The sequence below is a fragment of the Rhinichthys klamathensis genome, unplaced genomic scaffold, assembly GCF_029890125.1.
Source record: "Rhinichthys klamathensis goyatoka isolate OS25496 unplaced genomic scaffold, OSU_Roscu_1.1 h1tg000244l_1, whole genome shotgun sequence".
Classification (NCBI taxonomy): domain Eukaryota; kingdom Metazoa; phylum Chordata; class Actinopteri; order Cypriniformes; family Leuciscidae; genus Rhinichthys; species Rhinichthys klamathensis.
Genome location: NW_026606766.1, coordinates 555,001 through 577,650, shown reverse-complemented (window position 1 = coordinate 577,650; position 22,650 = coordinate 555,001). Strand labels below are relative to the sequence as shown.

The window sequence follows — 22,650 nt, the reverse complement described above, 5'->3', positions numbered from 1 at the left end:
CTATAAAATGTTATGGATAATACTATTATATTATTTATTTATAATTTTAAATGACAAACATGGGTAGAAAAGGATAAACTCCACTTAAAAGTCCCAGCCTATATTATTTTGCTCTGATTATTCTGTTTCACACATAAAATACTTAAAGTATTACAGAAGTACAGAAGTTAAATACGTTGCAAATGTTGTTTCCTAACCCTAACTGCACTGAGTGATCCACCTAAGTGGCGTTTAACCCAGTATTCCTCGTATGCTTGCAGCGTCACACACCTGAGCAGGTGTCGCTCTCCTTCAGACTGCTCCTCAAACGGGGCGGCGTTATGACACACCAGCAGCGACACATCAAAGTCATCATGGTGTCGTAATCCCTCCAGGTCTTTAAATGAGCCAGAGCTTAAAGAGAACGACATAATTATTAGAATATACAAATATAAATTATAACATCACCGGTCTCACTTTATATTAAGTGGCTTTAAGTACCTTGTACTTACATCGAAAAGTAAGTACAATGTACTTATTGTGTTGATGTTGTATTGTAAAACACTTTTGCTGCTACTGAGGTGTGACACGGGTGAGGTTAGTGACAGGTGTGTGTGGTATGGGTCGGTTTAAGGGTGGGTTAAGGTGTAAGGGAAGGGTCAACAGTGCAATTACAAATGTAATTACATAAATTAATTACAGCTGTACTTACATGCTGGTATTTTTCAAATATAACTACAATGTAAAAACATGTATGTACACAATAAGTCTATTGTATCAAATTATTAATTTCAATGTAAGTACATAGTACTTAACGCCACTTCATATAAAGTGGGACGACATCACCTGCTGCAATAAGTCAGAATTTCACAAAGTACAAAGTATAATATTAATTGCATTGGGATATGTGAATATAGGGCGAAGGAATTTTTGGTGCAAAATGAAAAAGTTTGGTTGGTGTTAAAGGGGTCATATAATGATACATGCACTTTTACAAGTTGATTGTACTGAAATGTGTGTTGGCAGTGCCTGTACACAACCATCATAAAATGTTAAAAATCCATCCAGTGGTTTTGTTTTAATCTCCTTATATGTTTTCCCCTGCCTCAAATCGAGCCGTTCGACCGTGTGACGTCACAAGCTCGGAAGCCCCTCCCACTATTGTTGATTGACAGCAGCGTTTCAACACAGACCCGCCCTCGCTCGTGAGAGCTGTCAATCATAGTCTGCGCGGTCATTGTTGATATGCTGGAGCACTGTGTATGAGCAGAATGGCATCTAAGCGATTGTGGTGTTCTGTTCTTGGGTGTAATAACGAACACAGTCATTTTAATGTTCCTAAATCCGAACCGCTGAAGACGCAGTGGCTGAGTTTTGTTTTCGAAGGGAATATTCCCCACGAGCAACGTCAATGCGTTCATTTTTGCGCGAATCATTTCTCAGCAGACTGCTTTATAAAGGAGGGTCAGTATAAAGCTGGTTTTGCTAAGAAGCTGCTCCTGGATAAAGGATCGGTACCAGATATTCGTGTTCCTGCTGAACCTCCAGAAGAACTGAAGTGAGTGTAACGTTATTAACCTTTATATTAATATTTATATTAATCTTTGCAAATCGCTAGCAGCACGCTTCACGATGAATGCGTCGGTTTACACTCTGGGTACATTACGGCATGTTTTCTATGTACGACGTTCTCAATATAATTCCTAATCCCACGTTTATACTGAACAACGCGTTATGGTTATTGTGTTATTGTGTTACAAACGGTGTATGCACAGAACAGAGAGGCGGAGTCAGCAAAGCTCATTATCATTTAAAGGCATATGCACTGAAACAGCGTGCTGAAATCAGAGCTGTTTTTGACCAAGTAAAATAAGTGTTTTCTTACAATACTAATGAGAATTTTTAATTAAAGTATATTACAAACTTTTAATTTAGACCCTAAAGAATCATATTAGCTTGTACAAAAATGGCATTATATGACCCCTTTAAAAATGATGGTATGTTTGTTATCTTGCTATGAATATAAAATTATATATACACATATACTGGAACTATTTAGAGCTATATAAGGGGTGGGAAAAATAATGAGCTTCTGCTTCATCCCGCTCCTTTTCGAACATACTGTTTAATATTGTTATAATACTTTATAGATTTTTTTTTCGGTTTGTGTGAACATACTTATTATATTTATTTTATTTGTATATTTTTGTTGTTCGAAATAAAAATAAAGAAAGAAAATAAAGAAATACCTGTTCCACAGAGCGACCAGCGCATACTCATGCAGGTCTGTGCTCGGCGCCCCCTTTTTGTTATCAGTTGTAACTGCAGCCTTAGACATGCGCAAGGGCTTCATCCCATAAGTCCCAGCGTGATCAGTGATGTAATTATACAGCTGATATGCGGTTATCATCCCCGTTGATATGGAGAAACTCCCTAGTAAACATAAAAAGCATATTATGCATGACTGGCTAAAACAGGAAAAACACAAAAATTAATATGCCATCAAGTATGTGTTTCAGCTGACTCTTATGTGCTTATGCACTCACCCTGGAAGACGTGGTTGCGTCCAAACTTGGGTATGTCAGGGTGATGGGCGATGAAGTCCTCCAGAAAGCTAGTGAGCTGGTATCCCTGACGAAGGGTCATGTGACAACCCACGAGGTACTGATGCACCACACGCAGGTGGAAGTCGTAGCTGAACGAGTGAACGTGCATCAAATCCCGGACCTTATCGCACTCCTCGGTGAACAGCATGGACAGCTGGGAGCAAAAACACACATGCATGCAGTTACTCACACTGGTGCAGGATCTCAACACAACCCAAGAGAAACCGTTTGGATCAAAGGCATCCAATTCCCCAGAGGAAGACCGCAGGCAGTTGCAGAAACATCATCCCATAACCTCTAAATCCTGATAGCGGTACTAACTCAAAACCTAATGACTCTGTGCTTTAAAGAGCTTCTCCTACAGATGTTCAAATGAAGCCAGCCTCACTGCGAAGACAAAACCAAAGGCCAACATCAAAAGAAGATAAACGTGAAGAAAGATTAAACCTGATTATCATCAGATAATCAATCCAAGTTCTATTATAACTAATTAGATTCTCATTACTTTTAATATGAAGTAAAACACAACAACACTACTGTAATGTATAATTACTTAACAAATGTATATCTTTTTGTTTCATATTACAGTAATAAAATCGCAAAATCTTATAAATAAATATGTTGTGAATGGCTGTGACAGTGTCATCCAAATGACTTGTTCTGTCGTTCCTGGTTAAGACAGCGTAACTCATGAAAATGAAGACCCAGTGCACAAAATCTTAATGGTCCTTGATTTGAGGGTGAAATTGGAATCAGACAAGTTCTTGATACGCTTCATGAAAGTCACTCAAGCGCACATGAAACCTGACATTACACGTCTAAAACTCGACATAGTTGACTTGTGAAGAGCAAAACCCACCCACCTGACGCCAAACCTTTATAAGAGTCTTTTTAAAATCATCTGATATCAATCAACATTATAATTGTATCCTATTTAATTAGATCTCGCATCAAAGCCGTGCTTACAAAAGCATTAGTGGCAAATGCAAATGATTTGAGAGGGAGAGAGCGGGAGTAATTACAGTACAATGGGAGCAGAGAGGGCGAGGAACGCGACGGCGACGGCTAAACGCTATTACGCTGTCGCTTTCATCCTGACCATTTCCCTGGAACAAATGCAAATAGGTCTTAAAAAATCAAAGAGTTGAGGATTAAAAAAAAAACAGTTCATTTTGCGCAGTCATGGCCGTTCCATTTGCAGAAAGCAGCTCACGCAATTGCACCATTAATGCGAGAATCGCTTTTCACGTCAACATTTTGAAATCTGCCAGTGGCCCATTTGACTGAAAGTTCTGCCACAGGCTGAGGAGAGATAATATCCTTTATCCATTTTGCTCTCAGTCATCATGTGAGGGTGCGTAAAACTGCTTTTAGAAACATGGCGCATGAAAACAGCGCAGTTTGCTATGATTGCAGTGGATAGTCGGTAGTGTTTGTATAATCACACTCCAGGCCCGAGTCATGTGTTAACCAAATGCTTACATTCAGAAAAAAAGGGCCGTTTTCAAGACTTGTGTAAACATTTCCCAATGCATTGAACACTATGGTGTCTTCCCAGATGCCACAAGGCAAACAGGTCAAGTTCTGTAATGTTAAAACCAGCCCATTCTCAGTTGTAACTGAGTTATGGTCTGGCAAAGCGTCATAGACAAATCATTTCCAGAGGGGCGTCACCAACGGACGTCGCGGATAGACCTAAACCCAATCACAGCGATGAAGGAGATGACGTATGCAGAGCGGCGGAGACACATCTCCGAGTGTTGTTCTTTGCTCGGTTTTTAACTAAAAGGAAACGTTCAAATGGCTTAAAACAGACGCGATAGCTGATTGGAACGAGTGATGTTCGACGGCGGCATCCATCTTTGTAATGTAGGCTACAAAATCTGCTTCAAAACCCCAGCGCTGTCGTCATCGTGTAAAGCCCGCCCCAACGTTTCTGATTGGTGCCTCGATTTCGACGGATTGGAAATGGGCTTGAATGAGCTCTTTGCCAGACTAACTTTCAGAGCAAATCTAAATTTGCCGGAAGTTGTCTGGGTTTTCCCAGGCTATAATGTTTCATCAGAGACATTATAAGTAGGGGAGATTGACCACGTGAACAAATATAAATGAATGAAATCATACACTCAACGGAGCAGCTGTAGTCCTTCCCTACAGGTACAACAGCCAATATCTGTTAGATGGAGCCATCGCTACACTTAATAAAACAGCTGAATGCCTTATGGTTCAAAAAGCCAATCCCCTGTTTGTTTACTCTTGAACATTTGCATTAGCTGGACAAGCCTGAAAACGTTTCGAGTGATTTGAGCTTAGAATACCACTATTGTCAGATGTTATTCCTCATTTGCAATATATTGCTTGAACAATTTTGACAAGCACTTTTGGAGATTTTAGTGTCTCTCCATTCAAGCAGATAAAGCTGTACGTCCATGGTTGGAAACATCTGCTCGAGGCGTTACGGACATGATGACCGTTGAGTGAACTTGCCTTAAAGGGACTTCGGCCTCGCTTAGAGTTTGAGGTGTTCTACTTGCTTACTTTCACCGTTTATACTGTAATATGTGAAGTTTTACTCATTTCTGACTACCTGGTAATCTCACTAAATCACCTTTCCACAACACTTGATGTGGAAGTCCTAAAAGGTCCATAAAGTCAATATAAAAATGTGTACTTTTTAATGAATGTATCCTTGTGTGCACAATTCATTGGTGCACATTATTCCAAATACAAAAAAAAAAAAAGAGTATCTTTAATCAAAATGCTATAATTGGTAACACTTATTTTAAAGGTGACACAGTAACACGTTACATGTACTTACTCTTTCAATAACAGTAATTGAATAATTAATTTTGAATTGTAACCAAACCATAACCCTATAGTAAGTATATGTAGCTTTTAATATTAATATTACTCAGCATTTATTTCGGATTACACTGTAACAATGTTACCTTAAAATCAAGTTTAACCCAATAATTAACTGAATCTCTTCTTTTCAGCCAATATAATGTATTAATCTTCCATTTCAATCCCACTGGACTAAATTCCACTTTTCAAAATTCAGTAAATTTCCTTTTTTTTTTAGTTCCTTTACACTCAGAAACACACCAGATTTTGGAAGTAAAATATGTTGTGTACAGCATTTGTTGACTTAAGATCTGTGTAGTGCTAGATAGGAAACAAAAGATATAATGTCAGGCACATTAAGAATAAGCGGAAGCCGCCATGACAAAGTGGAAACGCTCCACTTGTGATTTTCTCATTTTGAAACAGCGGTGAAAGTCACAGTATATCATCTGTTGATTGATAAAGAACAGTCTCCGAATTGCTGTTGATGGAGACATAAAGGAGACAAGCAGATCCAAATTAACATGCAACAAGAGCAGAAGAAAATCAGGGATAATCATTGAGCAAAGGAAAGAGATCATTGGCCTATGAGAGCTGCAAGAAGAGTGACCCCGTGACCTCCCAGAAGATGCCACATTCATGAGCATCTGCATTTAAATACAGCAGAGAGACACAACCACATGTGCGGCTGAAGAAGAACCCCAAGATGCATCGCTGAAGAACACAGACAAACACAGGGAAAGGAACCCTCTGATTTTCAATGAACGGGCAAGACTGGAAGGGGAGGAGCCAGGCACTACACGGGGGAGGAGTCTGAGGGAAGAACTGAAGCCTGATTGGTTGAAGACGAGCCCACCCCGAGGATGCAGAGACATACCGCAGAGTCAGAGACCGTGGGCGTCTCGGGGAACGGCTTGCTAGGAGGTTTGTTGAGAAGTGAGCCCTGATGGAAAGAAAGAGTGAGATGGGACTAGACACACACACACACAGACACACACACACACTCACCATGTGCAGAACAGTGAGACACACACACAAACACAGAAGATAACACACACAAACAGAGACAGATGAGAAACATGCCACACAGAGAGGTTAGAAGTCAATTTACACAAAAATGAACACATGCACAAGCTGACTGTCACACGCTAATGTATGAGGGTGTGTTACAGGAAGTGACACGGAGATGATCAAAAATGATGATAATCTATTCCCAATGTTCCTCAATTCCTGCCACAAATGTCATAGAAAGTAATTGATGTCCATTGCCACCTCAAAATCTACTTTATCTGGTGGTACAGTGGCTGGAAGAGTATTAGTAACAGTAAAAGTATACTTTAAAATAAATATTAATAATGAATTTATATGCTAGGAAGAAGATGATTAAAATTGTAATAATCATAATAATATTCAGTATATAAATGTTGCTCTGTGAAACAGTGCCATTTGTGTGTCACTGACGCTCAACTGACACAGAATACCGAATTAGTCACGTGGGCAACACTTTTCAATCAGATCCAATTTGTTAACATTAGTTAATGTATTAAGTATCATGAACTAATAAGTAACAATGCTTAAACAGCATTTACTAATACAGGTAAAGGTAAATGTTAATATATTTATATGTATAATATATTTTTATACCATACTAGTAAATCCTGTGAAAATTGTTAATTCTTAGTTCATGATTCCTAATGCAATAACGAATGTTAAAAAATTAAACTTATTGTTAAGTGATAACATTACACAATTTTAATAATTTATCTGTTTAATGTACAGTATAAGGAAGAACTTTTACAATAAAACATGCACTATATTTGAAAATTATTTAAATTGGAATTTTAGCCTATTTGCAAGTCTATTATTAAACATTTAAATATGCATAATTTTTTGTACTATAAACATACTATAACAGGGTTGGCATAAAATATGGTTTGAAAAAATAAATATAGTATGATCATACAAGTTCATCATATTATGACTTTAAAGTCGTTTTAAAGTCCCCCTGTAGTCAATCATTTCATCTCTTAAAACTCATCCTTGATCACCAAAATGACATATTTAAGGTTTTTTGTTCCTTGAAAAAAATTTCTTCATGCCTTGAAATAGCTTGAATATAACTCAACACCCTTGCCTCATTTAGTATACACGGTTCTATGAATATGCAAATGGGCCCCGCCTCCACTCACTCACTCAACTCGTTGCCGGTCACAGGTTGATCTGATTGGTTACGAGGTCGTTTGTGACGTCAGAAACACCCGTGATTTCAAACCGTGTTTTTGAGACTGTCTTTGGTTCACTGCAGTTTTAAGGAGAAAATACTCAGCAATGCTGTCAACACATGAATTTTTTTGTCTTAAAGCATATTAAAAACACCACATAGACATAAACACAATATTAAAACCTCGATTTTCACCACAGGGGGACTTTAAGACTGGCTTAAAGGAGAACTCCGGCGCAAAATGAACCTTTGGTCTAATTACACATTGTTACCTAGTCAACCGTTATCTGAGATTTGTTTTCATGATTATCGAATGTAAATAGTTTTATCTCTAAAAACAGTTTAGCCTATAAAGCTAGTATAACGCTAGTATATATTGGGCATAGAGTAATGACAAATACAAATCGCTTGTTAATACCACTAACAAGGCTCAAAATAGCCCCACACTAACACGGTAGCATAATGAGGGTCCCTACCTTCAAACCGAAGCATTGAGAACTTTGTCAGTGTACAGACCGTTTAATAAGAAGATATTTTATACATACAGTCAACTTCGCGTATACAGGCAGGAGCCATCTTTGAAATAAAGTCTCTACCAGTCGATCTACAAACGCCGATCCAAGTGCGCTGGTGAGATGTGAACGAGCTATAAGTTGTGATAAGGTGAGCGCGAACAATAGGCTTGGATCGGCGTTCGTAGATCGACTGGTAGAGACTGTATTTCAAAGATGGCTTCTACCTGTATACGCGAAGTTGACTGTATGTATAAAATATCTTCTTATTAAACGGTCTGTACACTGACAAAGTTCTCAATGCTTCGGTTTGAAGGTAGGGACCCTCATTATGCTACCGTGTTAGTGTGGGGCTATTTTCAGCCTTGTTAGTGGTATTAACAAGCGATTTTTATTTGTCATTGATCTATGCCCAATATACTAGCGTTATACTAGCTTTATAGGCTAAACTGTTTTTAGAGATAAAACTATTTACATTCGATAATCATGAAAACAAATCTCAGATAACGGTTGACTAGGTAACAATGTGTAATTAGACCAAAGGTTCATTTTGCGCCGGAGTTCTCCTTTAATAGTTTAAGAATTGAGGGGAAACAGCAACAACAAAAATATTTGTTGATCACTGGAGAGAAAGCATCCTCAAAAGATGCTGCACTAATGTCTATGGCAGAAACAGCTCTAGTTATTTGTGCCTGAGATAGGAAAACATGACTTCATTACAGTAAGATTTTTAAATTTTAAAGAACAATTTTCTAGGAGAAATGGCACTGTTTCCTGTGCCCGGTTGCATAAAGCACCTTAAGTTTTTCCCTTAAGTATGATACTTAAGGGGCGATTTACCCTTACCTAAGAGAACAACTTAAGGGTGTTGCATATAATCTCTTAAACGGTTCTCTTAGGTAAGGGAAACATTTAAGTGTTTCACGACAGCGATCCTGGATTCACGTTACAAAAGTCTGTTGTTGCCATAGATACGCAAAACACTAACATGTCGGCTTATCACGTGTCAGTCCAGTGACGCTATCACGCAACACCGCGTTAGCTCCGAACGTGACAGCTGAGTATATTTCCATAGCATACCTGTTTTCTTCTGTCATGATTCCTTTTAAAACACAGAATCAGCTCATTCTCCTGTGAATTTTTTGTCGGCCACACACTCTCCGTGCGCGCACTGACTTAACGTTGTGATAGTTTACATGCGAGTCGCGTGTAATGACAGACAGACAGCCGTCTAGTTTGATAGCGATGTCAAATATTGTGCGTCGATCAAATCGGTATTCTTGCAACAATTTTTCATGGCTAAATTGGTCCAAAGGGTTCTCCCTATTCCCTATGATCTTCAGCTGGTTTCATAAATTCAGCCATGTCGTCTTATTTTTGTCCGCGTTACTCTTAAGGTTACGATTTCCAAACCTTAAGTTATACTTAGGGAAATTACCGTTAAGGGGTTTTATGCAACACTTAAGGATTACTTAGGTGAAAAAACAGCATTTAAGGGAAATTCTAAGTGTTTATGACGTTTAACTTAAAAAAAAACGTTAAGTAACACTTAAGGGTATTTTTCTGCAACACCCTTAGGTTTAAGGGAAACATAAGGGCGACTTTAAGGGAAAATTACACTTAAGGTGCTTTATGCAACCGGGCACTGACCTTTAAATATGGGTGTAACAAGTCAGACTTCAAAAATGATTTGCTGATTTTCATGGTGAATTTGACAAGAATATCCTCTCTATCGCTCTACAATAAGTAGATATATTTGGTTCTCCATGAACAAAAACAAGTATTAACATAGCGGAATAATTAACAACTCAACTTGACTGTTCATTCCTTATGAAAAATAATAACACTGTTTGCCCACCAAATTGGCAGATGGGAATGTTTGCTGACGCAATCAAAAACTATGGATTCTAATTGAACAAATATGATAAGTTGATGAATTTTCATTACTGATTCCTTGTGACTTTTATTCCTGTTCACCCTCAAGCTCAGTTTGAAGAAGCTGCACTTACAAACAACCAAACAAACACGCTAATGACTTAATCACTGGATATGAGCAGCTGTGATTGGAGACACCTTATGGGCTTCTGGCGCTGCAGAAGAAATCAGAGCCTCCTGCTGAGAAACATCTGGAGACTTACAAATATTTACACTTAATTACTTATCATTTAGAGCCAACCTGGACCCACTACACATTAAATACGCCATCAGAGACAAATAGACAGAGATTTGACCAGTGAATCCTGCTAACAAAGGAGAAGATTGCTACTTGTATTTATAGACATTACAGGAAGGCACATACAACAGATGCACAGAAATACAATATGAACTTCATTTACTAACACTTTCTCTTTACATGCACTGTCATGATGCCGTTACCTGAGAATTAACCGTCTGACCCATGGGAATCCTTGAGCACTCTAATGCAAACTGCTTCACGCAGAAGTAACAGCCCTGAAACAGAGTCAGAATGAGAGTGTGTGTTACTAGAGTTATGCATCAGCTGCAGTGCATTCATCTCTGCTTTGTTCAGCATATTCAAGAGCCGTCTGTGCAACAGAGAAATTCTTAAGGCCAAAATAAATCAAATCTGACTCCATTTACTTTCTTAATTCAACCAGGTCACGATTCACCTGTGCACATTTTTCCAATGAACAAAAACTCCCATTTATCTCTTTCCTATAATCACCTGTCATATAGAAACACTTTTCACCAACCAATTCATTATTGATGGATAAACTCAAGTGAATGTGTTGTTGAATGCTCAATTCATCTTACTTTATTCCAACTTTGTAATTTTATCATTGTGATTATTTTTTTTATATATTGTTATTATTAATGTAGTAGTAGTAGTCGTAGTAGTAGTCGTAGTAGTAGTAGTCGTAGTAGTAGTAATAGTAGTAGTCGTAGTAGTAGTAGTAGTAGTAGTAATAGTAGTAGTAGTAGTCGTAGTAGTAGTAGTAGTAGTAGTAATAGTAGTAGTAGTAGTCGTAGTAGTAGTAATAGTAGTAGTCGTAGTAGTAATAGTAGTAGTAGTAGTCGTAGTAGTAGTCGTAGTAGTAGTAGTAGTAGTAATAGTAGTAGTAGTAGTCGTAGTAGTAGTAATAGTAGTAGTAGTAGTAGTAATAGTAGTAGTAGTAGTCGTAGTAGTAGTCGTAGTAGTAGTAGTAGTAGTAATAGTAGTAGTAGTAGTAGTAGTCGTAGTAGTAGTAATAGTCGTAGTAGTAGTAGTAATAGTAGTAGTAGTAGTCGTAGTAGTAGTAGTAGTAGTAATAGTAGTAGTAATAGTAGTAGTAATAGTAGTAGTCGTAGTAGTAGTAATAGTAGTAGTAGTAGTTGTAGTAGTAGTAGTAGTAGTCGTAGTAGTAGTAGTAATAGTAGTAGTAGTCGTAGTAGTAGTAATAGTAGTAGTAGTAGTAGTAATAGTAGTAGTAGTCGTAGTAGTAGTAATAGTAGTAGTAGTCGTAGTAGTAGTAATAGTAGTAGTAGTAGTAGTAATAGTAGTAGTAGTCGTAGTAGTAGTCGTAGTAGTAGTAGTAGTAGTAATAGTAGTAGTAGTAGTAGTAGTCGTAGTAGTAGTAATAGTCGTAGTAGTAGTAGTAGTTGTAGTAGTAGTAGTCGTAGTTGTAGTAGTAGTTGTAGTAGTAGTAGTAGTTGTAGTTTTATTCTGACATAATAATATTCTGTGCATCGTTTTCGGACTGCGCGCTCTCGTGAGTGAAACTGCTGTTGTCTGCTGAACTGCTATGGTGTGACGATTGCTGAAAGGACATTTATTGTTTGTTATCTGTGATATTTGCTGCAGAAGTTACCCTGAGGTGTTAGTCATTGACCTACAAGTAAGCATGTTTGCCTTATGTTTGTGTTTAGGGACTGGTATTTAGTTATTTATAATTGCGTCATGCAGCCATGTCCAGACATGCCCTCATCTATTGTTTCTGTTCCATTGGTGATTATTTCTTCTTAATTGAGATGTATATCACTATTTACCATTACCATTACCATTTACCATTTATACCAAACGAGCGATTGCAATCTGATATGCTGTGCTATCCATATATAGAGTGATGTTTATTATGTTCGATGATTGCTTATGGTCTATAATGTACAATGTGATTCCTTATTTTCCTTTATTGGATTGTATATTCCACGGTGAAATGTTACTGATGAGGATTTAGTATGTTTTGGCTGCCTTTATGTACCAATGGATGTATATTATTGTATATATGCCCAGCTATTCTTGTTATTCACTATCCTTAATGGTATTTCTTGTTTTCCAGACTAATGCCTCTAATGCCTGTAATTGATACCTACCTGTGAAATACCTGTACCACTGTGGATTGTAGGGCTGTCAACTTTAGTCGTTTAGTCGACTAATCGGTCGATGCCGTCTTGGTCGACTGACATTCTTATTGGTCGACCAGTTGCATTTTTTTTTTTTTTTTACCAATAGAAAGAAATTTTCCATGATTTACTCCTTGATAATTATTCCTTTATAAGCAGTTAAATATTACTGTATTCTAAATATAATTAGCCTATGGTTTATCCCCAACTTTAAATGCTTTAATTTAGGCTATTTTGTAACAGCGCCAGAGTTTTAGCACACACATAGAACACTCGGTTCACACGGCTGGCTGCGCTGCTGCTTCGTGCTCAGTAAGGGATATAGGTAGTTCAGCTTTCATTCAGTTAGAACGCTACTTGTTTCGGTTTTTATGTTTTTATACACTATATGTTTTTATCTCGATGCGGCGTGGACGCACTTGGAAAAAAAGAGCGCATCGCACCCATAGACTGTATAAAGGTCTCACCGCGACCGCGTTGCTTCCATCATGAGCGCGCACACCGCGCGCCTACATTTGAAATCGAACTTGAGCGCGCAAAAGACGTGAGCAGTCCCTTTAACGGCTTTATCATGCTGACTCAATAGATTGTGTTTTCTTGATATGTTTTTGTTTTTATTTGTACACTTGACGCATTTGAAAATAGCCTAAATAATGTAACAAAACGAAAATAAACCTATATGCGGTCCTACAATACAACCTATTATTATTAGGATTGTTTTTTAGGCTCTTTGGGTTTTTGTGTGTGTTTGTTTTAAAACGCCTAGATCGGCTGGACAAAAGTTAACCCATAGCTTTGAAAGTAAAGAAGAACATACAGCCTGTATAAACGAGAGCTTTTGTTAGGATTTTTCATTGTGGCATATAGCAGTTATATTTTTTGTAGCGTGTGGTGTTGTCAGTTGCGCGATTGTGACTGTTACTATAGACCTAGGACAGTGCTCCTCACTTTTTGCAGTTAAAAGCAGTTAATTTTCAAAGAATTGTATTATTATTATAGTTTTATGTATTTTTGATGTTTTTTCGTTGTTGTTTTATAAATGCTCTATGACAATTGTTAAAAAATGTTCAATCAAAACATCGCATCTTTTTTTATTTTTTTATTTTTTTAGTCGACTAATCGTTGTGCAGGACAAGACTTTGGTCGACTAAGGATTTCTTTGGTTGACTACAGCCCTAGTGGATTGTCCTTTTATCAATACATCATCGAAAACTGCTCAACTGTCTCCTCATCCTTATATCAAAGGGGTTCACATCCTTATATCAGAGGAGTTCACTTATCTAATTACTAATCAGATACATACAGTCAAAAGTCTCCCAAACAAGTAGTAGTAGTAGTAGCAGTAGTAGTAGTAGTAGTAGGCATAGTAGTAGTAGTCATAGTAGTAGTAGTCGTAGTAGTAGTAGTAGTAGTCGTAGTAGTCGTACAACTAATAGGGTTTGGAATAAGTTCGAATTTCTGACCATAATATCAAACTTAGATATAAGGTATGAACCTTATAATTATAATTTGTATTATTATTATTATTATTCTTGCTGTTGTTATTATTATCACTATTAATAATAATCTAAATAAATGCTAATAATAATAACAATAATATTAATAATACTATTATTATTAGTATTATTATTGTAAGGTTCATTCTTGTTGTCAAATTATATATTCCAAACTTCAGCAAACAGGCAAAGGAAATGCAAATCTGCAAACAAACAAACAAACAACAAAGAAAACAAAGATAAACTAACTCCCCACCAACTCCTGCATAAGTAATCTACTAGTGTTCACATGAACATTTCTATGAATGACTCGCGTTTTACCCGAGATTTCAATCAGAATACATGATCCGTAATTCACACAGAACTGAATAAAAGCATTATACAACGGTTAAAAATTGCATTAATCGCTTATGTTAGCACATCAGCTATGACAACCCTAATATAGAAAATTAATTACTTTTAAACAGATATTAGAGAGAAGGACTGAAGATCAATTGATGACGTGCGGTTTCCTTGCTGTTGATTCTGTGTGTTCAAATATTAATAACCACAAATAGCGCGAGAGCGAGACAGAGTCCATTAAACATCTCTCTCCTCACCGTCCGAGGAGACTTTCACAGCGTTCCTGTAAAAAAGCCCAGCGTATGCTCTCGGCTGATGTGCTAAGAGGCCGATTCTATCCCTGATCTGCACTGAAGGCCAAGAGACACAGACGGATGAAGGTCTTACTTGAAAAGCCAGTTCCATCAGTACGATGCCTCCCGGCAGCGCTCTTTGCAGGTGATATGACGTCGAGCTCGATGCACTGCTCTGCTGAGAGAGGCAGACGGGACACAATCACTGTGTGTGTGTGTGTGTGTACGGGTTTGGCTACATTGTGAGAGCCAAATGTTTTCAATTATATAGTGAAATATTATGATGACCAACTAGTGAGTAAATTGTACTGCTCCTCACTAGTTAAAAAAGGCTTATAAATCAGTTTTTATTTAAATCTAATGTTTTTTCACATGTTTCTGTGATAGGTAGGTTAGGCGTAGGGATTGGGTTAGGCCATAGAAAATATCATTAACCTGACATAAAATCAATGGGAGTCTATGCCATGCCAAACAATTATTTTTTAATGTTTTTGGAAGAAGTTTCTTCTGCCCACCAAGGCTGCATTTATTTCATTATAAATACAGTAAAAACTGTAACATTGTGAAATATTATTACAATTTAAAATAGCTCTTTTCTATGAATATATTGTAAAATGTAATTTATTCCTGTGATCAAAGCTGAATTTTCAGCATCATTACTCCAGTCTTCAGTGTCACATGATCCATCAGAAATCACTCTAATATGATGATTTGCTGCTCAATAATAATTTATAATTATTATCAATGTTGAAAACTGTTCGGCTGCTGAACATTTTTGTGGAAACAATTTAAAGACCTTTTTTTTTTTGTTCGGATATGATCCAGAACGGGCACCAGGACTGTGTCAATGCAAAAAGTGCCAAGTGTGTGTGTGTGCGTGTGTGTTTGAACTGTGATGCACACAGTTGAAACCTGTGAAGCGTGACTGAATGGTTGAATGTGGATGAGCAGATATTGGTTGTGTACCTTTGGGCTGTCTTCACTCTTCTGCTTATTATATGAGAAAGATGAGAAGGAAGATCTGCCTTCAGTGGATAAAGAACTCAACATGGCGGCTCGGGCTCGAGCGATGCTGCAGAGAGAGAGAGAGAGAGAGAGAGAGAGAGAGAGAGAGAGAGAGAGAGAGAGTGTGTGAGTGTGAGTCAGAGCTGACCGCGTCAGTAATGTGGCCCTCATGCTGGCGGTCAGACTGAATCACACGCTCCTGCTGCTTAATACAGTGTGTCGACCATTAGCACCTCACACACTTTACAGTGCTTTAAGTGCACTTATTGTTGCCAGGTGACTTCATACCATGTTTGACATCACAGTTTGGATAGATTCTATGCAGGTTATGCTTTGTATCAAAAACTGAAGTAAATTTTTTTATCGAATAACACTTTCCCTTTTTATACTCGAGCTTACGACAGAAATGTATAACATTTGAATTCCAGAAACATTCGTCGTTATTGGGAAGTCGTAATTACAACGTCAGGTGTGTTCAAATGACTCTGGTCAGAGCAAGATGGCTCAGGGCAGTTTCACACTCGTGATTACTAGGGATGCAAGATATATCAGCCACCATATCAGGAACAGCCGATACATATTCATTTTTAATGTTAACATTATCGGCCAAATAAAAAATGTGGCCGATACATTAAAGCCGATAAATAATGGATTATTTCCTTCAGCTGAGACGCTTCAGATGCGCATTGTTCGCCATGATGGTTTTGAATTGCTTGAAATATGATTGGGATCACTGAAAAAAAAACAAAAAACATGCGCATCGCAAATCTGTCATATAGGCTACATAAAATTATAATGAGAACATCATTATAATTGTGTGATTGGGACATGGATTTTAATGGTGAGACTTTTGTTTATATAAAATTATCTACAAATTTGGGTTTAGATTTATTGGCCAATATATCGGTTATCGGCTTTCAAATATAAAAAATGTTTTGGTTATCAGTATCAGCCATAATTTTCATATCAGTGCATCCCTAGTAATTACAACTTTGTGGTGGCATTCATGAGCATTCAACTCGAAAATGCAATCTCTCCAGCATGACTCGTATGCACCTTTACGGTCAAACCGTGTGTGTTTTGTTTTGGTTGTGGGAGATGGTGTTTTCCTGCGGGACACAGACCTGCGTGCGGGCGACTGCGGTCGGACCTGCACCAGGATGAAGCCCATGCTCTGCAGATACTGCACATACTGCTGGAGGAACGTGCTGGAGATCTCCTGCAGCCACGGCTCCTCCTTCAGGCGACTCGGAAGCATGTCTGCCGAGTCCGTGCTGTAGCTGCGATCCCTGCCGGATGCCGTGGAGTCGCTGGAGCGATGCCGCTTCTGTAACCAGAGAACGAGAGAGAATCTTTGAGCTGATATCACTACAGAGAGAGAGATCCTACTACCCATGTAGTCTCACAAAGCCAGACTTTTGACTATCAGCATAAAGTCTGGTCGATATTGAGCCAAAAAAGCATCCGCTTTAGGCCCAGATATACTCACTCTTCGTTTTTCACATAAGGGTAAAAAAAAAGAAATTTGAAATATCTGAGAAGCAGTGTACTGTTAGCGAACATCTCAGTTAACATGTTTAGGTGAATATGTAAATATGTGCTGCACGCTTTCCTCTCAATAACAAACTAAAGCATTGAAAAAACGTGGATATGTTTGCACGTGCTCTGCAGTTCGGGACTCTCGGGAACGCCATGTCATGTCACATCTATCTATATAGCACTTTATAACAATGGATTGCTTCAAAGCAAGCAGCTTTACAGTGTTAAACATGAATATCAGTATGTTGTTTTCAATTAAGAGTCGTTTACAGTATCAGTGTCTCTTTCAATTAGAATTACAACTTCAGTTTCTACTCTAAAGCAGCTCTCCAGTGTGTTCACATTCACAGAAGAAATGAACCGGAGAAGATTTAAGGGGTCATCACACTACACTTTTCATTCCATTGACTTCCAATCCATGCGAATGTGTCAGACAACAAATGCAAGCTCATGTGGAACAGTACAGTAGAAGATCGATATGTCACGGCGTGATATCTTAGCTGAATTAATAGAATGATAATTTTGCAGTAAAGTTGGGTAGATTGTATTTTTTTTGTATATTTTGAGTGTACTACCATTTGTTATTTGTTGAATTCATGTTTATGAAAAAGACGCTGCAGCGTGACGTCATATCACAACTGCTGCAGTGTCCAAAGAAAAAAAGAAAAAAGAAAGTCCAGTGCGACCGTGGCTTTACATGTCGAAGGCGGCGGAGCCTCAGAGCCACACAAACCTATTACATAATCACAACTTTCCCAGAAAGTTTGCTTTAGAAAGGTGCTTTGAACTCCCAAAACTAACTGATTTTGTTGAGTTTGTTCTTTGATTTCGCTTGAAGTATATTGGGGCCTTTAGGCAGGAAGAGAGCATCTGACCAACATATAAAATGACCCACCACGGCATGTTTTTATGTGACATTTGGGTGTTTATATCTTAACTGTCAGAGAACAAGAAGTGAAGTACACAGGTGAATGGTGTGCTTGTTAATAAATCCCACTTGCTTAATGACATTTTGTTATCTAATCAGACTAACCTCTATGCCACTTCAATCGTGAACAACAACTAACCATAGACCGCATAATCATGATTATTCTGGTGCTACGCTAACACACATCTGTGCTTATTATCATGCCTGACACATGTGATTACATAGTTTGTGGTTTATAAAGCAAATGATGTCTCACTGCATAAAAGATCGGTTTTGGTCATCCTTAAGCTAGTGTTATACTTTCCGCGTCCGCGAGTGCGCGAGGGTCCGCGTGACGTAAAAATCGTCATCGGAGGGTGTGTGCGGATGCTCCTTGCGGACGTCCGCGTGCCTCCCATTTTTTGTGACCGCGTGGACAAGTACGCGCTGTCATTATAGGTAAAAACAAAAACCGCGAAAGCGCTGGGAAAAAAAAAATGGACGTCCAATTTGAAGAGAGGCTGTGTGAAGAAGTCCGTCGCTAACCGCACCTCTGCAATCCATCATTAAAAGATCACAAAGACAGCCAGATGTGTAATAATTCCTGGAGGGAAACTGGCCAGAGTTTAGGCAAAGAAGAAAGTCTGTGTCGGCAGAAGTGGAAATATCTGAGAGACCGTTTTGTTAATAAAATAAATGGAAATTTTATAATTATATAGAGTTGACACTGCGCGAGAGAGACCGAGTGTGTCCGAACATTAGTAAACTGGTCCATAGTAATATATAATTACTATATAAGAGGCATGGAAGTTCGATAAATGGACAAAATGTTGTCAGTTTTGTCCAAGCCGATCTACTGCGCATGCGTGGAGCGCGTTCACCGAGCGGACCTCAGTATAAATACAAGTAGTGCGCGTCCGTGCTGTCCGCAGCTGTCCATGTACGCGTCCAAACTGGAGTATAACAGAGCCTTTATGGTCTGGGATTTGAACAGACCCCTAACCCTAAGTCAGGCTCCAAAATGATGGGATTGACAGTGTCAGCAGGAGGAAGAGAAAGAGAGAGAGAGACCTTCATCTGTGGCTGTGGAACCTGTTCCTCTTGAATCTGTTTCCGGAACACGGGGTCGAAGAGCAGCGGAGTGGCACAGTAATGGACCAGTCGAGAGGACTGCTTCAGTGTGTCCAGATCCGCGACCTGTGCTCAGACACACCAGACACACAGCAAGAGGGTTACCAGGTTTAAACCTAGAATTTTCTTTATTTGCAGCAACAGCTATTGTTTTCATAAAGGTGAAGTGTGAACAATTTCAACGTATAAATACATTCCATCCGAGTTTAATAAGCAGAGACAACTGTGTAACTCATAGGTTCATTTGTCCTAAAAAAAAAGAAAAAGAAAAAAAAAAGAGTCTCACAACGTGGTTTTGTGGAGCCTTCAAAGCACGGACCTGTTAGTTTGAACATCACGACTAGTTTAACACATTGACTCAACCAATGGTGTGCGCTCGGTAAATTTATATTCAGGTTATACTGTGAATATACACTAAGAATGAATATACACTGAGTCGGGAAGAGTCTCTTCTGCTCACCAAGGCTGCATTCATTTGATCAATAATACAGTAAAAAGAGTAAAAATCGGGGAGTGTCAAATGATCCTTCAGAAATCATTCTAATATGTTGATTTGCTGCGAGAAACATTTCTTATAATTATCAACGCTGAAAACTGCTTAATTTGTTTGTTGAAGCTGTTTTCCCAGATTCTTTCAAAAGAACAGCATTTATTTGAAATCGAAATCTTTTGTAACATTATAAATGTCTTTACTGTCTCTTTTGATCAATATAATGCATCTTTGCTGAATAAAAGTATTACGTTCTCACTGTATAAAAATCATATGGACCCCAACTTTTGAAAGGTTGAAAGGTGACCTCACCTGCACTATAGAGCGTAAGCAGTATAATCTAATACTGTGATCTGGACCTCAGCAGTGTGAAACAGGCAAAGGAAGTGAGATTACAGCGAAAGGCAGAGACATCTCACACACTAGAGAATCCCTTAATGTCCCCGCCACATCTCATTAAACCCAACTAGGCCGTACATGCGCTCGTACACGGATCTGCATCTGTGCGCGTGAGGCAGAGGATCCGCACGCACTGAAATGAATCTGGACCTGATGAGCCGCTGAGAAAATCATGTTCTGAGAGCGTGATGGAAAACACCGATCACACACGATCACCCACATTGTGCGCAAATATTAATGTCTGCATTGAGTATGTATGAACTCACAGAGATGGGCATGTTAGATTGAGCTGACCGCTGCTGCCACGTCACAAACAAATTCTCAATCTTCATTTGTCTCTCCAACTCTGGAAAACAAAAGAAACATTTTGAAATAAATCACTAGCTCTTTCTGTGTCTGAGGTTCATTATTTTAAGGGGTGGTTGATTATGATTTCACTTTTCTAACTCTAGTTAGTGTGTAATGTTGCTGTTTGAGCATAAACAACATCTGCAAAGTTACAACGCTCAAAGTTCAAAGCAAAGGGAGATATTTTCTTTTAAAGAAATCGCTTTTTAAGGACTACAACGGCTGATAGGGACTACACGACATTCCTCCTGGGTAAGTGACATCACTAACCCTAAAATTGACATAAACCCCTCCCCCGGAACACGATTCATAGATTATCATGACAGAATATGCTAATCAATGGCTAGAAGATAACTACAGATGAACTAGATAAATTCATTAACTAACCATTGAGAAATGTCCTGTTGTATTCTACATGTTGTCACTTCTTCTTGAGTCTCTCCATCATTGTCTGACTCCGGTTTGAACATAAAAGGCTAAAAGCTGCTAAGAAGGTGTGCTGGGAGCAGCAGCTCATTTGCATTTAAAGGGGCAGACACAAAAACGGTGCGTTTTTGCTCACCCTCAAAAAGTGACAATTTTAACATGCTTTATTAAATTATCTGTGGGGTATTTTGAGCTAAGACTTCACATACACACTCTGGGGACATCAGAAATTTATTGTACATCTTGTGAAAAGGGCATTATACCACCCCTTTAAATTATGCCAGTCATGTCTTTAGGTGTGTCCATTAGGTCCGCGTGGCAGCTTCTGTCAGTTTTGGATGTGTTGATGTGTTTGTACCTCTGCGTTCAGCTGCTTTGACTTCCAGAAGATGGGCTCCGTGGCGAGCGACTATATCTGCTCCGTCCTGATTGGTCAGCGGTCTCCCTGTGTTCACGTCTCTCAGAGCTTCATCAAAGGGCACGAGCTCTCCGGGGAAGGCCAGAGGAGGAAGAACACGCGCAGAGCTGCCCAAACGGCCCTGATCTTTACTCGCGGCCGGAGGAACCGGACTCCTCAACAGAGCATCCGCCTCGATCGTGGAGCTCAGGAAGGGGTTGGGCTCCTGTAAGCAAGTAAATCAAGTAAATCAAGTAAATCAAATAAATCAATCAAATAAATAAATCAAATAAATAAATAAATAAATAAAGAAAGAAAGAAAGAAAGAAAGAAAGAACATATGTACACATTAACTGAAGAAAGACTCAATGAATGAGCATCAAAAAAGTATGGAAAAAGTATGAAAAAAAGGGAATTATTGAGCAAAGTATTCATAAAAGTATGACCGCAAGTATAAATAGTATATTCATACAAATAGAATGAATTAAGTAAGTCAGGATATACTGATCTTATGATGAATTAGAAAATTAATGAAATTAAGAAAAGGTAAAAACAGAAGAATGAATGGAAGTACAAACAAAAGTATGGAAAAATGAGAAGGAAGGAAGGAAGGAAGGAAAGGAAGATAGGAAGGAAGGAAGGAAGAAAGGAAAATAGGAAGGAACAAATAAATAAAGAAAGAAAGAAAGACAGAAAGAAAGAAAGAAAGAAAGAAAGAAAGAAGAAAGAAAGGAAGATAGGAAGGAAGAAAGAAAGGAAGGTAAAAAGAAAGAAGAAAGAAAAGGAAGAAAGAAAGAAAGAAAGAAAGAAAGATAGGAAGGAAGGAAGGAAAAAAGAAAGAAAGAAAGAAAGAAAGGAAGGAAGAAAGAAAGAAAGAAGGAAGGAAGAAAGAAAGAAAGGAAGAAAGGAAGATAGGAAGGAAGAAAGAAAGGAAGGAAGAAAGAAAGGAAGGAAGAAAGAAAGGAAGGAAGAAAGAAAGAAGAAAGAAAAGGAAGAAAGAAAGAAAGAAAGAAAGAAAGAAAGAAAGAAAGGAAGAAAGGAACGAAGAAAGAAAGAAAGAAAGAAAGAAAGAAAGAAAGAAAGAAAGAAAGAAAGAAAGAAAGAAAGAAAGAAAGAAAGAAAGAAAGAAAAAAAGAAAGAAAGGAAGAAAGGAAGGAAGGAAGGAAGAAAGAAAGAAAGAAAGAAAGAAAGAAAGAAAGAAAGAAAGAAAGAAAGAAAGAAAGGAAGGAATGAAGGAAGGAAGAAAGAAAGAAATGAAGGAAGGAAGAAAGAAAGAAATGAAGGAAGTTAATTAAATTAAAACTTAATTTGTGATTCTAAATCAGAAAAACAATGGTGTTTTATAAAGCGCCCTCCTCCTGCTGCAGGGAGAGC

The 22,650-nt window shown here is 38.2% G+C and overlaps 1 protein-coding gene across 1 annotated transcript in view; it reads right to left on the bottom strand.

Moving 5' to 3' along the window:
* Positions 1-22,650, bottom strand: part of szt2 (SZT2 subunit of KICSTOR complex) — a 131,426-nt gene that overhangs the window by 11,217 nt on the left and 97,559 nt on the right. The window contains exons 61-71 of the mRNA XM_056266108.1: positions 21,238-21,502; positions 20,372-20,451; positions 19,157-19,282; positions 16,764-16,966; positions 15,601-15,706; positions 14,729-14,809; positions 10,539-10,613; positions 6,307-6,372; positions 2,526-2,739; positions 2,229-2,412; positions 271-393 (exon numbers count right to left, since the gene is read on the bottom strand). Coding sequence (XP_056122083.1) covers positions 271-393; positions 2,229-2,412; positions 2,526-2,739; positions 6,307-6,372; positions 10,539-10,613; positions 14,729-14,809; positions 15,601-15,706; positions 16,764-16,966; positions 19,157-19,282; positions 20,372-20,451; positions 21,238-21,502 — 1,523 coding nt within the window. The remainder of the gene's footprint in view (positions 1-270; positions 394-2,228; positions 2,413-2,525; positions 2,740-6,306; positions 6,373-10,538; positions 10,614-14,728; positions 14,810-15,600; positions 15,707-16,763; positions 16,967-19,156; positions 19,283-20,371; positions 20,452-21,237; positions 21,503-22,650) is intronic.